The sequence below is a fragment of the Electrophorus electricus genome, chromosome 20 (assembly GCF_013358815.1).
Source record: "Electrophorus electricus isolate fEleEle1 chromosome 20, fEleEle1.pri, whole genome shotgun sequence".
Taxonomy (NCBI): domain Eukaryota; kingdom Metazoa; phylum Chordata; class Actinopteri; order Gymnotiformes; family Gymnotidae; genus Electrophorus; species Electrophorus electricus.
In genome coordinates, this window is record NC_049554.1 from 995,001 (window position 1) to 1,010,280 (window position 15,280).

The 15,280-nt window shown below is 39.8% G+C and overlaps 1 protein-coding gene across 2 annotated transcripts in view; it reads left to right on the forward strand.

Moving 5' to 3' along the window:
• The window catches only part of LOC113583593 (plexin-A2-like), a 90,424-nt gene extending 75,696 nt beyond the window's left edge, over positions 1-14,728 (forward strand). Inside the window, exons 24-32 of one of the 2 annotated variants that reach the window (XM_035520207.1) lie at positions 1-39; positions 1,331-1,490; positions 2,403-2,506; positions 2,983-3,079; positions 10,522-10,718; positions 11,085-11,254; positions 11,792-12,004; positions 12,176-12,326; positions 12,898-14,728. The exon at positions 1-39 is cut by the window's left edge and continues 108 nt beyond it. In XM_035520207.1, coding sequence (XP_035376100.1) covers positions 1-39; positions 1,331-1,490; positions 2,403-2,506; positions 2,983-3,079; positions 10,522-10,718; positions 11,085-11,254; positions 11,792-12,004; positions 12,176-12,326; positions 12,898-12,993 — 1,227 coding nt within the window. In that variant the 3' untranslated portion in view covers positions 12,994-14,728. The remainder of the gene's footprint in view (positions 40-1,330; positions 1,491-2,402; positions 2,507-2,982; positions 3,080-10,521; positions 10,719-11,084; positions 11,255-11,791; positions 12,005-12,175; positions 12,327-12,897) is intronic. The other variant, XM_035520208.1, reaches the window with a different exon arrangement.
• The last annotated feature ends 552 nt before the right edge of the window (positions 14,729-15,280 follow it).

The following is a 15,280-nucleotide window of genomic DNA, read 5'->3' on the forward strand; positions in this document are numbered from 1 at the left end:
GACAAACTCATCCGCCAGCAGATAGAGTACAAAACCCTGGTGCGCATGTCTGCACGCATATGTTCTCATACGTGATGACGACATATAGAAAACCCTCATGTGTGTATGTCCACTTGCACGTGCGCACACACACACGCACACACACACACATACATACATACATACATACATACACACACACACATACATACATACACACACACACACACACACACACACTCACAACAACAATATAGAGTACAAACCCCTGACAGCCTGTATGAGATTCAGGACCTTCATCTCTCACCCTGCTCTCCTCATCCTCATAACATGTTCCTTAGAATATTTATCTAAATATGAAATTATTGATAAATGTTTGTATGAAATTATTTTAAATGGCACCATGCAGTGTGTTTCTTTTGGTGTCGAACTTGCCTGAAACAGGCCGGTGAACCTACAGCAAAGGCTTGAATGTTGCGTTTCAGATTATCGAATTCTGGTGACTCATGCATGGAAGCTAATGTGTAACTTTTTTCATCCTCCAAGATGCTCAAATAAGATTGAAGCACTTGCCTGAACAGAGAAATCTACTGAGCTGTCTTTTCTATGAATGTAAAGTGTTAAGTGGTTAGAATCTGAATATCTCATATTTCCACTGGCTGACTAGCTACTAGCGACATTTATTAGTCAGTGATGATAAAAAGCACTGCACATTTAAAAGGTCACCCTAAAACATGGGAAACAGGAGAATCCTGACTGGGAAAACTCAGGGGAAAGGGAAAATTCTCTTCTCCTCCCGGTAGAATCCAGAGGGTTTTGCCAGTGTGCCGTTGTATAAACACATGTACGTTGTATTTTCATTAGGATCGTAACATGGTGAAGTAATTAAAAACACATCATTGGGTATTGTCCCATGGTCAAATATAATTAATAAATAAATCCCATTCACTCTGAGCACCACAGGCATCCTTTCTTATGTGCGTTTTTATCCTCTGAGTACAGGAGGCTTTCGGGCAGGGAGACTCTTTTTCCTGCAGATAGTGGGATGTTGGAAGTTGTGAGAAAGCTGTAGTTTACATCATAAATCTGGATCTGTTGACAAACTGATTGTGACACCAAAAGCCTTTATAAGCACTGCATGCAGCCATAGCTGGTTCTTTCTTGAAGCACCGTCACTGAATTCAAACGTGATCAACCATGCGTCTCCTCTCTGTTCTTTCTTTCTTTTGCTTTGGCCCTACATTTTCTCTGCTCTTTCACTCTCCAAGTTCACTCCTTGCTTTCTGATTCTTATACTTTCTGTCTGAGCCTTCTTTCTTTCTTGATCTCTTGTGTGTGTTCTCTCTCATAGACTCTGAGTTGCGTGAACCCTGATAATGAGAACAGTGCAGAGATCCCAGTGAAGGTGCTGAATTGTGACACCATCACGCAGGTGAAGGAGAAGATCCTCGATGCCATCTACAAGAACATTCCCTACTCTCAAAGACCATGTGCAGTAGATATGGACCTAGGTATGTCACAGTGTGTGTGTCTGTACGTGTGTTTGAAATGTGAAGCAGATCGATGGGACAGGCTATTAAGCAGGACCATTAATTTAAAAAAAAATCTGAACAGCAAACAAGTGGCTCTTTGATCTTTTTTTCTTAGGAATGTTGACAGAAGTATATTCTGCTAGTGACAGTTTGTATTTCCTTCTCTGACAAAGTCAAAGAAGAAAAACCTGAATCCCTGAGTAGACAGATATAAAGGTGTATCCAGTAGACGTTTCCCGTTTCAGTTATGTAGGAAAGGAAAGCTTTTACCCATGCTGTGAGAGGCACAGCTAGATCAGAAAGGTGGATTATTAGGTGCAAGACCAGCTAGAGTTCTACAAGCTGCTCTTATATGTGACTTTCTATGTGTGGAGATCAGTTTTCTTTTTCTACTTTACTCCGAGGGGCTGAAAGTTGGTAGATTATTGATGTCAGTGATGGGCAGACTGTTTTCAATTATGAAGAGTGCAAGTGATTGTTACAGGTTGGAGATGAATTTTGCATGCACATATAGCAATGTCGGGCAGTGTTAGAATTCCCTGTTGTAATGGGTTTTCTGTTGTCTGTGCTCTGCAGCTTGGTGTATAGGTGGATGTTTTTATCTGTAGAGAGGCTGGACAGTGCTGGAAGTGGTATAGTGTCATAGTTTGTGTTACAGTGCTGGGAGGGGTATAGAGTTTGTGGCACCGAAATCTGCCATTTAGACTGGGGAGTGGCTCCAGAGAATCTGTTCTTTTATCTGTGCTTGTTGTATATGAAAAGCTTTGAAAGTGAGATTTTCTATCAGAAATTATAATTTTGTGTGTGTGTATTTGCATGTTCACACGTGCATGTGTCTGTGCTTGTGGGTATGTGTGTGTGTGTGTGTGTGTGTGTGTGTGTCTCTCACAGAATGGCGCCAGGGTCGCACTGCTCGTGTGGTTCTGCAGGATGAGGACATCACCACTAAGATCGAAAATGACTGGAAACGACTCAACACTCTTATGCACTATCAGGTGAGCTTTTTATTCATACCGCATTGCTAACGAGGCTAACTCTGATTGGAAGTCTAGGCAATGCAGATCTCATCTACATAATGCTTACTAACTCCCATTAATCCTGTATAATTAGCAGTGTTAGCATTTTTTGGATGAAATAGTCCTAAAGGTCCTACAGCCATGCTCATGCAGCACATTTTAAAATAACGAGCCAGAAATCTCAGTCTGTTCTGAAACACAAATTAAAAAATGCAATGGATTAATAAATTAATCAAATATATAAAATTATCTTCCCAAATATCTCATAAAGGATTTGGGAAGAAATGCGTTATGACCGTAACTGCATCCCCTATGTTAAGCAGTAAATGCTAAAATGTTACTTCAGCACTGTGAGAAATAAATAGCACAAATGTGTGTGTACACATGCATATATTCTCGTGTGTACATGCATGGATGTATGCATGTCTGTGTATTATTGTGTGCATGATCTACAGGTGGCTGACCGCTGTGTAGTGGCTTTGGTGCCCAAGCAGATGACCTCCTACAACGTCCCGACATCTGCCAGCTTCCCACGGAGCTACAGCCGATATGGTGAGGAAAAGGTTCTCCCTGTCATTTCATTTTGCCTTCATATTGTTTTTTGGACTTGGTGAGGTGTGGTCTTGTACTAAAACAGGCTTTCATTGGAGAGTGCTAACATATACTTTGGTTGGCAAACAGTCATCATTCACGTATGAAGCAAAGTGAATCTTGGTATATGCATGTAAATAATTTGTGTAAATATGACAGTCATTTTGAGCAATTTGAAATTTAATGGCAGATTCTATTAGCATATTGCAATTTTTCTTGCATTATAGGTTGCTGCATGTTCATTTTTTACATGTAGCAATGTGTGTTTTGGTAAACCTTTTCATAAGTTAACTTCACTAAGATCAACCCAGCGCACATTTCACACACACACACACACACACACACACACACACACACACACACACACACACACACACACACACACACACACACACACACACACACACACACACACACACACACACACACACACACACACACACACACACACACACACACAGAGAGAGAGAGAGCCTTGGCTCTGTGCCATGGCTCCCTCGTTCCCTCACTCCTTTTCCATACTCCCTAGTCTGAGCACACACACACACTGCCAAGTAAACACACTTTAACCCCTCTCCCAGATGGTGGGTAATAATTATGCCGCAGCTCCTGGCTGGCTCTGGCAGCAGTATACTGAGGCACTTACAGATGGGTGACGACTCTTCATTATATCCATCGGGAAAACAAACATAACTGAGCAAATTAGAATTCCCTGCTTTAGAACCTTTTTGTTTTACTGAAATTCTGTGTTTCTTAGAGCAGTTCCAAATGCCTTTTGGGACACTCCATAAGGATTAGAGAGCAGTCTAATCTTGAACCCCCTCTCTCACACACTATTTTATGCTGTAGAATTTGTCAGAAATTTATTGTAGAGTTTTTAACCTGAAAACTGTCTTCCACTGAATTTGTATTTGGATGTTTCATTTGGGTGTATAGCTAACAGTGGAAAAAAAAACGTTTTTGCACTCACCATACAGTTACTGGGAGTCCACTCAGGTGGCCAATGCTTGCCTTTACAACACGAAGTGACTTCTTTTAAAAATGTATCAGTCTACTCTGATGAAAAAATCTCCATTGCTTAAATATCTGTGTTATTACAACAGCAATAATAATAATAATAATAATAATAATAATAATAATAATAATAATAATAATATATAGCACCTTGCATGCTGACAAGCAAGTCAAAGCGCTTTACAGAGGCAAATTAATAGATAAATGCAATAGAAAAATAAAATAGGACATTAAAAACTGAATAATGAATAATATACAACAGTAAGAGGCTACAGAATCAAGAAAATAAAATAAAGCATTAAGATCTGAAAAACAAAAATAAATAAAAAAATTATATAAATAATGGACATTTTATTTGGTGATAGAATACACCAAATAAAAGAAAATGGTAAAAGCTAAATGTAACAGGTAGGTATGAGTTCTCCTCTAAATGTGTGCAAGTCCTACAGATTTTGGAGGAGACTGGGACGGGGGGAGACTGGGACGGGGGGAGACTGCTTCTTCACATTTTAGCTCAGCAGCAGGTATAGTCTATTCCTGTTGGCTGATCTGAGGGCTCTTAGAGGAACATACCTAATAATACCACTGAGATAAAATGAAGCCAAACTATGAAAACATTTCAACTGTAGTAAAAGATTTGTAAACTAATTTCTAAATGATCCTCGTAAACAGTGCAGCTATTTGAAGAAAGCCGTAATATGAGCCCTCAGTTTTATACATGTTAAGATTCTTGCTGCAATGTTCCATACCCTCTGCAAACTGGAAATGGAGCTCTTTGATAGGACAAAGGAAAGAGACTTCCAGTAATGTATACATGATGACACAAAACATGGATACGTTTCTCACTATCAGCTAGAGAGAGAATTCTGAGGACCAGAGATTGCTTTTATGACTCCTGAAGCTCTGCTCACTATCAAAGGTGACACCGAGCATTTTGGCACACTGTCAAGCCTTAATATGCAAGTGCAACAGTTCTCTGTTTGCCACTTCCAATAACAAGGAATTAAGATTTATCCTTATTTAACCGCCGGATATTATGGCACATCCGGGACTTAATGTCCTCTGAGCAATCCAGTAAGTTGTTGACTGATTTTTAAGGGTCATTGGCAAGGGACGTATACAATTGTATGTCGTCTGCATACTGATAGAAATATGATGGAAAGAAATATTGTATTTGTTGATTATTCTGGTGGCAGCATATAAAGATTATAAGGGCTGGGCCTAATACAAGTCCCTGGAGTGCGCCACAGAACAGGGAATGGCACTTAAGATTAGGAATTTCCAAGGCTGACAATATTCACAGCCACTCAAATAAGACTGAAACCAAATTAGGATAGTGCCAGAGAGACCAACCCAATCATGAACGTGATTAAGCACTATCTTATGGTCAGCTGTATTGAAGACTATGCTAGTATCTAAATTAACCGGTTACCAGCATTCTGATAGACTTTGTTTTGTTATAACATGATGTTCTAAAGTGTGCAAGAGGCAGTTCTGAGTTATGCTACTGTCTTTAAACAAAGTGCAGTACTGAGTAATGGTTTTAAGGTGACAGAGGCAAAGAAAAACTCCCTGAGAGCAAGAGGAGGAAATCTTGAGAGGAACCAATCTCAGAATGGGACTCCATCAATCTCCATGTGACCCACAGTGGCAAACTAACACACAATGAAAAATTGGCTTTTTACATCAATAATAAACTTTCAGCCACTCAGAATGAAGCAGAAAACAAAAACTGATCTCAGTGCCTAGAAAGTCACATACTAGATGAACAACTTCAACTTGCTATAAAATTATAATTTACCTAAATTAATTATAAATTAAGAGTATCTATATGATTTAAACATTACTAACAAATATTTGGGAGGTGCATTCACCGCAGAGTCTTGAGAAGAAACGGCTAAAAACAGTCTAACAGGTGAGCCGGTAGAGGTGTTGGTGATCTGTCCACTGAAGTCTCCAGATGTACAGCTCGGCAGAGGCAGAAGAACCATGGAGGTGCTGCGGCATGTTTGGAATGCACTGAAGAGTTCTGTCTGATTTATGGGGTGTAGCTGACATTCAGGCAGAACTAGGTATAACAGCATAGCTAAGAAGGAAGAACCAGAAGCCTTCAACACTGAACTGAGATCAAAACACTTAAACTTTAACACTCTGAAGCCACACATACTTCCGCAAACACTGCAGCAGATTAATTCTGTCGCTATTAAGCGCTACCGCTCATTTCTGACAAACTGCATCCATCAGGCCAAGATGAACAGAATACTGTCCGGACCTCCTGACCATCAGCTCTCCTGTCCTGGTTTCTCTGTCCACCAGTGAATATACATGTAGCACTACAATTACATGTTTAAGGTTTCTGATGGCACAGTGATCCTTGGATTCATGTCTGACACATCAGATATAGCTGGATACAAACAGGAGATGCAGAACTTTATCCAGAGGTGTGACACTTTCCTTTGTTTTCTTTGTGTTAAAAGTGAGAGACACCAAATCTCTCACTTTTGACACCAAATGTTTGACACCAAATCTATTAGAGAAATCTATTAGAGTCTTTATCATAGCATAGACCAGGCTGAATTCTATAGACACAGTGTCTGCTCCAGGGTACAAGAGCGGTTACACCTTCTATTCTATCATGCTGTTGTTGAGAGCATGCTGTGGTATGGTATCTCAACCTGGTTTGGCAATTTCAGTGTATAGCTGACAGACCAGATTACTTGACTAACAGTGAGAGCTATGCAAACTATAGGAATGAGACCGCACCCCACACTCTAGACTATCCTGTCCTCAGGTAAACGCTTTGGAGTCCCTGGGTGCAGTCTCAATGGCTTTAAGAAGCCTTAAATGACAAGTTAGCCAGAGGTAAATCCCTACAATGCTTTTTTAATGTTGATGAGGTTGTTTAATGTAAATTAAGCTTGGTATCAGGTATGGTATCAACATATCACAAGAGCGAGCCATGCTCACTTCTGCCTGTGTATGTTTTATGTGTATTTTAACAGCACGTACTGAATGTGTCCAGGACAAAGTTCTTTCAGGACAATGAAGTCTGTCTTATATTATGAACCAAGAGGGGGCTTATCCTGTGACCCCAGTAAGGTCTACTCTAGTATGATAATGTGATCTACTGTGTTAAATGCTGCATTCAGGTGAAGCAGAACCAGCAAAAATGCACAACCTTTAATAAAGCTGTCTCTGTACTCTGATGTAGCCTAAATCCTGATTGAGATTTTTCATGAATGAGATTTTTATGTGAAGTGCAAGCTTAGCGGATTCATCGTAGCTTTCTTCAAAGTCTGAGATATAAGTAACAGATTTAAAATGGCAGGATTGAGGTCTATAATTCTATAGAGCTCTATCAAAGTTCACAGGGGTCAAGATTATATTTCTTGATATGGCTTGATTACTCCTACACTGAGATTTCTTTTAATGTAGGCAAGACTGATAAAGTAAATTCTTTTATCATTTCTGGTAACATTTCATTGAACAAGAAAATGATTTTACGTAGTGCCGTATGTGCACTGTTAGCATGGTTTTAGCATATAGCATAAGTTCATTGCCACATAAACCTTATTTGTTTGTTTCTGTTACTGCTCTGATGCCAGAACTTAGTACTGCTCTATAGACAGGGGGCAGTACAAAGTATTTCTGCTGAGGTGCCACTACCAAGTATTGCTACCGAGAGTGAACTGGCAGTTAGAAGGTAAATCTTTCAGAGATGCTCCTCGGCCTCCCAGGGGGACTACCTAGTTGCTTCCCAGTCTCAGCCCTGCTGAGCACATGATCAGCACATGGTAGTGATTTCCCCTGCTCTGACATGCCTGACTGTGCTCATGGAGAGTTTGCTAATTAGCTAAAGAGTGGAATAAGGCGTGGTAGGTAACCACAACACGCACACCTGCAGGGTATGGGATCCTCTGCCCAAAATTGCCTCTGCATACAGAGCACTGGGTAATATTACGATCTCCTTTTCATAATTCTTTTGTTTTTAAATCTGTCAGGACCCATTCTGCCTGCTACTGTGTCGTTGTTCTTGTTTTAACAAGGTAATAACTGTTTTTCTGCACTGTCCGAAATTTGCTGAATGTGGAATTAAACAATTTGGTTTGTGTGGCTGAGAGTCACTGAGGGAAGTTGGAAAATTAGAAACACTTCTTTTAAGCCTGAGCTGAGCGTTAACTAGCATGGATATCCTGGATGACCTTGTCTGCAAGTGGCAACATTCCTTAACTAGGGTGGAAGGATGTGTAGAATGACCTTCCTGGCTGCAGTGGATTTTCTCTTGCAGTCCGAGTGAAGAGGTTTAACCTGTCTAATCTGCAGATGAAAGGAGAGATTAATTAGGGTGAACTGCTGTGTGTGCGCGCGCATGTGTAAGTGCATGTGTGTACTCTGTATTAGAGTAGTAGGTGTCCTGCTGTGTGTATCATTAGCCTCATCTCTGTCCTGGCAAACAGCCTGAGCAGGGTTATCTTCCCATTGGCTCGTACGTGGACTGCATTACTAAACTGTTATAGACTATTAAAACAAACAAACAAACAAACAAACAAAATAAATAAATCAGTTTCAGCTAATAAACTGAAAATTATCTGTAATTTTTTTCATTATCCATCAATCATCTTTTGCTTTCTTAACCCTAAGTGCACCTCCAGTTTTAAGAATTTTTGAACGATTTGTACTTGTTCACTTTAACTATAGTTATCTGAAATTGTACACATAACAATGATCATTCAGAATTTAAACTGAAGTAGACACTAGGCACACTAGGGACAAGACATCCATTCACTCACAGTCTTATTTTTCCATCATGTGGGTTCCACTGGAGCTCATCTAATACAGAAGAAAATCTTTTATTTTTGGGTTTTGGAATATTTGGATACTAGAGACTCATTTTCAGTCATGCTCTACATTTCGTGATTCACCAGGATCATCTCGTATAAAGTGAAAATTTTTGAGCATATACATGAAATAGCTCAGGAGCTACACAGTATTTTCCACCAAGTGTGCTAAACTTCTCCAAGGTGCCCAAAACCCTCTCCAAATGCACACAAAGTCATTAGTCACAAAACATTGACTATTCAAAATTTTCTTTTGCTCAAACATCACATGTTCAACAACGTTCAACAACTAAAAGACAACATTAGCTTCATGATAGCGTCATTGTTAAAGGATAAACAACATTAGCTTCATGATAGCGTCATTGTTAAAGGATAAACAACATTAGCTTCATTGCTATTACGCTAAAAGCTAATGCTGGGCAAAATACTGCAATACTGTAAATATTGGAATTCTGTAAAGAAAGTTTGTTTTATCATTTATACTTACAATTTGTCGCATGATTACTAATTTTTCCATCACTGAATGGAAACATCCAGTGATTTGTGATACAAACATTGTAGTTCATGCTAGAAGCCGCTGAAACTTTTCTCAGCTTCCAACTCATAACTGCACCAAAACAACTCCACATAAACTTCAGCTAAAATGTGCCTCTTCCTTTGTATGATGTCCAAATATATTGCTGATCAAATGATTCTCTAAAAACAATATCCATAACTGCATCGGTCTCGCCAAACAGCGTCACACACATGCGTTAAACTTTATCTGATTACAACGCGCTAGCAATGTTTTGCTGGCTGCCCAAAAATGGCAAGTGAGGCGTCTACGTTTTCATCTAAGCGTCCTCTATTTGTTGAATCAGCTGACAATCACCGGTTGCACCTGGAAAACATTTGTGAAGTAATTTGATAGCCCCCGCCCCTTAGCCCCTAACGCCTTCATACTCAAAAGGTGGGAACTAGCGTAACTCAAAGAAAAATAGCTCTTTATGGCCCAACAGCAATGACTCTAAAAGAGGAGGGTCTTACGGGTCTATTCAGGAACATTTCTACGTGAGTAACGTGAATTTTTGGTAATTAAAGGCTTGCGTATTTTGTGTTGGGTTACGAAAGAAAGGAACGTGTGTTTTTGTACAAAGCATATAAAGAACTTTACTAATATTCTATATACTTTTTAAAAATGTAACGTAGTTGCTTTGATGGGAATTTAACTTTCTATGACAAAATCTGAAGTTATCTTATACTGTAAGCATGTTTTAAAAGGCCATTTAGAAGGACAGGCAGGATTGTTGTGGAAATCTACCAAAAACACGGTGTATTCAGCGTGGGATTTCTGGCAAACGTTTGTACATAGATGGCTGAAAATCAGTAAGCAGGTACTTAAAATTTCTTAGGACTAATCCATGTTGATAGATGTATTGTATTTTAAGAATATTCAATGCTATCAAGTGATTTACTTGAGTATGCCAGGGTGCAAGTACAGTAATTTTCTGTTGAACATTCTTTTTCAATCACTCTCTCCTTCTCCTTCTCAAACCCCCCTCTCTCTTCCAGACACAGTTCTCCGCTCTGCCTCGGCAGGAAGTCCAGAGAGCGTGCGCTCACGGGCACCGATGATCACCCCAGATCTGGAGAGTGGTGTCAAGGTGTGGCACCTGGTCAAGAACCATGAGCACGGTGATCAGAAAGAGGCTGATCGGGGCAGCAAGATGGTGTCTGAGATCTACCTGACCAGACTGCTGGCTACCAAGGTGGACCCCCCCCCCAATGCATGGAAACACACACACACACACAAAGCCCCCCCCCCCCCCCCCAAAAAAAAAACAACAACCCCAAAACAAAAACAGTGAACTTAAAATCTAATCATGTGTCTCATTAAATATGACTTTTTAAAATTCGTTTACATTGTTGATAAATGATACAAAGTGATAAAGGTGGCCATAGTCTGACTACAGCAAAATGTGGAGTCGGCTTGAATAAAAATAGAGGTTTCATGTCATCAGTGGTTTCCTGAGCAGTAACAGGATTCGCAGGCAGTCTGCTGCATGAGATCTTAAGGTCAACGTGTGGTGATAATAATAACTGCCCATAATTGCTTGATCTTCTCTGTACTGCAGGGCACACTGCAGAAATTCGTGGATGATCTTTTTGAGACCCTCTTTAGCACGGTCCATCGTGGCAGTGCCCTTCCGCTCGCCATCAAATACATGTTCGACTTCCTGGACGAGCAGGCTGATAGACACGGCATCCATGACCCTGATGTGCGGCACACATGGAAGAGCAACTGGTGAAGAGCCAGGGCTTTCTATACAGCACATGATGATGTTAGACACTGTGTTCATTAGTTCTAGAGAAGATCTATAGACGTGGTGGAAGTACAGCGTCAGAACACGAAGGAGAACAACAGTACTGCTGTCACTGACATCTGTAGATGATCACCATTAAATTTACTTGATAATTATCTAAATTATCGGGGTTGCGGTAGCTCAGTGGTTAAGGTCTTGTATTTGGAAGGTTGCTGGTTCAAGCCCTGCTACTGCCAAGTTGCCACTGTTGGGCCCCTGAGCAAGACCCTTAGCGCTCAAGTTGTACTCAGTACGCAATTGTAAGTTGCTTTGGATAAAAGGTGTCGGCTAAATACCATAAATGTAACTACATCTTAAAAATTGTTAGATAGAATGGCCACCTTTTGCAGGTGTACATAACATCAAAATATTCTTAAATATTTTAGTGACTTTGTCATAAAAATCAGTTGGCATGTTTTTGTTTAGCTGTCCTTATACATGTACTTTGCTGCTGATTCACCGTTGCTCTTTCCTGGCAGTCTTCCTTTGAGGTTCTGGGTGAACGTGATCAAGAACCCCCAGTTTGTGTTTGACATCCATAAGAGCAGCATCACAGATGCGTGTCTGTCTGTGGTGGCCCAGACCTTCATGGACTCCTGCTCCACCTCAGAGCACCGACTGGGCAAAGACTCACCCTCCAACAAGTTGCTCTATGCTAAGGACATCCCCCACTACAAGAGCTGGGTGGAGCGGTAAGTGTGTGTGTGTGTGTGTGTGTGTGGACTTGAACATACTTTACTGGCTAGGATGTAGTCTATGAATAAATGACAAAGCACTTTATTAAGTCACGCTGGATAAAAGCGTGGAGAAAGGTTGGGGTGAAACAGCGCAAGTGATATGCACGTGTTCCTCTCTTGTATCAGGTACTATGCTGATATAAGCCGGCTACCGGCCATTAGCGACCAGGACATGAACGCGTATCTCGCTGAGCAGGCGCGTCTCCACTCACATGAGTTCAACATGCTCAGTGCCCTGCATGAGATCTACGCCTACGTCAGCAAGTACAGCCAGGAGGTGAGCTCAGTTCAAACCAGATATAATCAGAGCAGGGCACAAAACATTAATTCTGTTCAATTCAGTGGCAGTAGGGGAAGCCCAAATAGAATATTAAAGGCAGCAAAATTGGGTGGGGTGACAGCTATCCAATCAGTCAGTTGGCCTCTTAAGTGGATTCATTGAGATACAGGGCCTAGATCTTCACTTAGTTTGCTGTTCATTGCTGCGTTGGCCTAGAATTAAAATGCTCCAACTGTCGAGAGTTCCTCAATGACATATGGATTTAGTACAGCTTCAGTGGGGAACTGATTGTAGCCAAATGATTAGTTGAGTACAGCAGGCATGAAGAAAGTGTTAAGTAAATTCTGCTTTGTCATTATTCTGCTGAAGAAAATCAATGTTGCGTGTTTTAAACACACTCCACTGTTTCTCTGTGTATGGCTCTATTTCTCTGAGTGATTATCATCTGGAAATCCAGTATAATACACTACTATTATGGTAACACTGCCTGAAACACAGGGCATGCCAAGAAAGAGTCTTTCCTCTTACAATGTGTTGTCCTCTCCTGCCCTCTACTGGCTGTATGCAGATAGTGGCGGCACTGGAGCAGAATGAACTGGCTCAGAAACAGAGGCTTGCTTACAAGGTGGAGCAGCTCATCGTTGCCATGGCTCCTGAAAGCTGATCTGAGATCAATCTCCAGGACAAACAGACACGGGTCACTGACTGATCAACAGAGTGAGCTGAACTGGCATCAGTCTCTGGGGCACAGAAGCTCTTTTAAATGCCAGTATTCATACCATAAAGAGAGTGCAAGAGCCCATCTCTGGACTGTTTTCATCATTCACTGAAACAGCACTATCTACTGCATGATGTGAAGAATGCAAACAGGCTGCTGTTATATACATTAAAATTGCAGCTTTTGTGGACATCGGACCCCCCCAAAAGGTTACTCAACCTTTATAGGGGATAACTGGCTCATGAGAACATGAAAATGTGAAGACAAAAGAATGAATGAATAAAAGACATTATGCTAGTTACTGAAGTATAAACATTTACATGTTACACACTTTCACATATACATTTTGTAAAGGAGGGGAAGCAGAGCTTTCTTGTTTGCATGGCGGATAGATGCACCTCCTTTCTCTTCACCAGTTGTTTTGTTTGATTCATCGTGTTAACTGTGCTGTAATGCATGTGAGTGGTGCAATGACCCTGGGGCCCAGGGAACCCTGTAGATCTGGATGCAAGTTCACACTCGCTATAGTTCAGTTGCCAGATGCCAGCTATCCACTGACCACTCTGCAGTACAAGCAGTCAAATAAACTTTGTGTTGAACAAAGTTTTAAGGCTTAAAGTCATGTATTTGAAAATGATAGGTTCCTGTTTATATGTGTGTCATATGTTTACTGGAAAACCCTTTTGTCCAGTCACTGTGACAAAGGATGTTTTGGCTCCTGTGAATGTGATTTCTGGCCGTTTGGTTGGATTTCCATTGGCTACGAAGCATTTTATTTATTCGGTCGAGTTTATGATTGAGTTTCTCCAACAAATGAACACAGAGGAGTGTTCAATTCCAGTTACATCTTATATTCTATGTGAAACAAATGACTCAAGTGTCAACAGTCATTGTGTTGCTGTATCAATGAGCTTCCATTTTTTGACATATTCATTTTATGTGCGTGACAGTCTCTTTTCAATGTAAAAAAAATGATGCATGCCAGAACTACATTAATTTGTAATAAACATGATTTCCAAAGTTTTTCCCCAATATTTATCTCTAGTGGAATATTAATATTGGCAGTCTTGCAAATAAACACAACCATACAGATGTGAATCCTCAGTGTCAAGCCACCATCAGTCCCACATACACTACTTTTACATTTTATCTATTATCTTTCAGAAGTGTAAAAACATTGTTTTTACTACTGGTGTCATTACATAACACCTAACAAAACATTAATTTGACTTTGACTTATTAAACTCATGGCATTTAATATTTTTCCTTGTATTTTGCACATTCTTACTTGATCATTATTAAGATTTGTTTTCTTCATTTTGTTCAGGTTCATGTTACTGCCCAAAGCACACACTGAGTTACTGCATTTTCATGGCTATATGCTTGGGTACATGGGCTCATTTAGATAGGAAAAAAAGCTCTTTTCCTACTGCCGTAAATTACGGTATGGTTTAAAAAAAAACAAAAAAAACAAACCAACAGTAAAACCTTTAATGTCAGTTTAGAGTATGGTGACACAAAATGCTGTTTTATGAATCAGCTATAAAAGTGACTGTACTGTGTATTGTTTCTTTTTTACAGTGAAATATTGTGTATTTAAATTGTAAATAGTAAACATTACTATTTTGCAATGATTCACTTTGTACTGTTGTAATAATTTAATAAATTACGTTAAAACACATTTAATTTCAGCACATTCTTTAATAAATGTGTGCCATCCTTCATCCTAACACAAAGATGGGTCTCAAATAGACCTTTAAATGTCCAAAATTAATATGATATAATATGAAGTAATATCTATTACTTTTTCAAATGTATTTTTATAAATTTCCTTTTATAGATTTCTTTTAAAACAATGAAATGGCGTAATCTGTATCATCATACGAGATTCAAATCCAGTTTCATCACCCACGTCTTTCCAAAGCCAGCTACTTTGTTTTTCCAGACATCAGTTGGCAGAGGTGTCCCCCATACTATTAATTTCTCCTCAATTTATTAATTACCAAAACACTGGCAGTCTACCTATTATATTTTTATATAAGTTGTTTCATTGTAAGCCGGATACTTTGGCTAACTACATTTTCCAGTACTCCAAACTTTACTTGTCTACACATCAGTGTTCTGTCATTTACATGAAACTTGTTTTCATACAGTCAGACACATTTTAAAACACTGGGCACACAGTTTGTTTTGGTTGACAGAAATGTGATTACAGTCATGTGTGGACAATGAT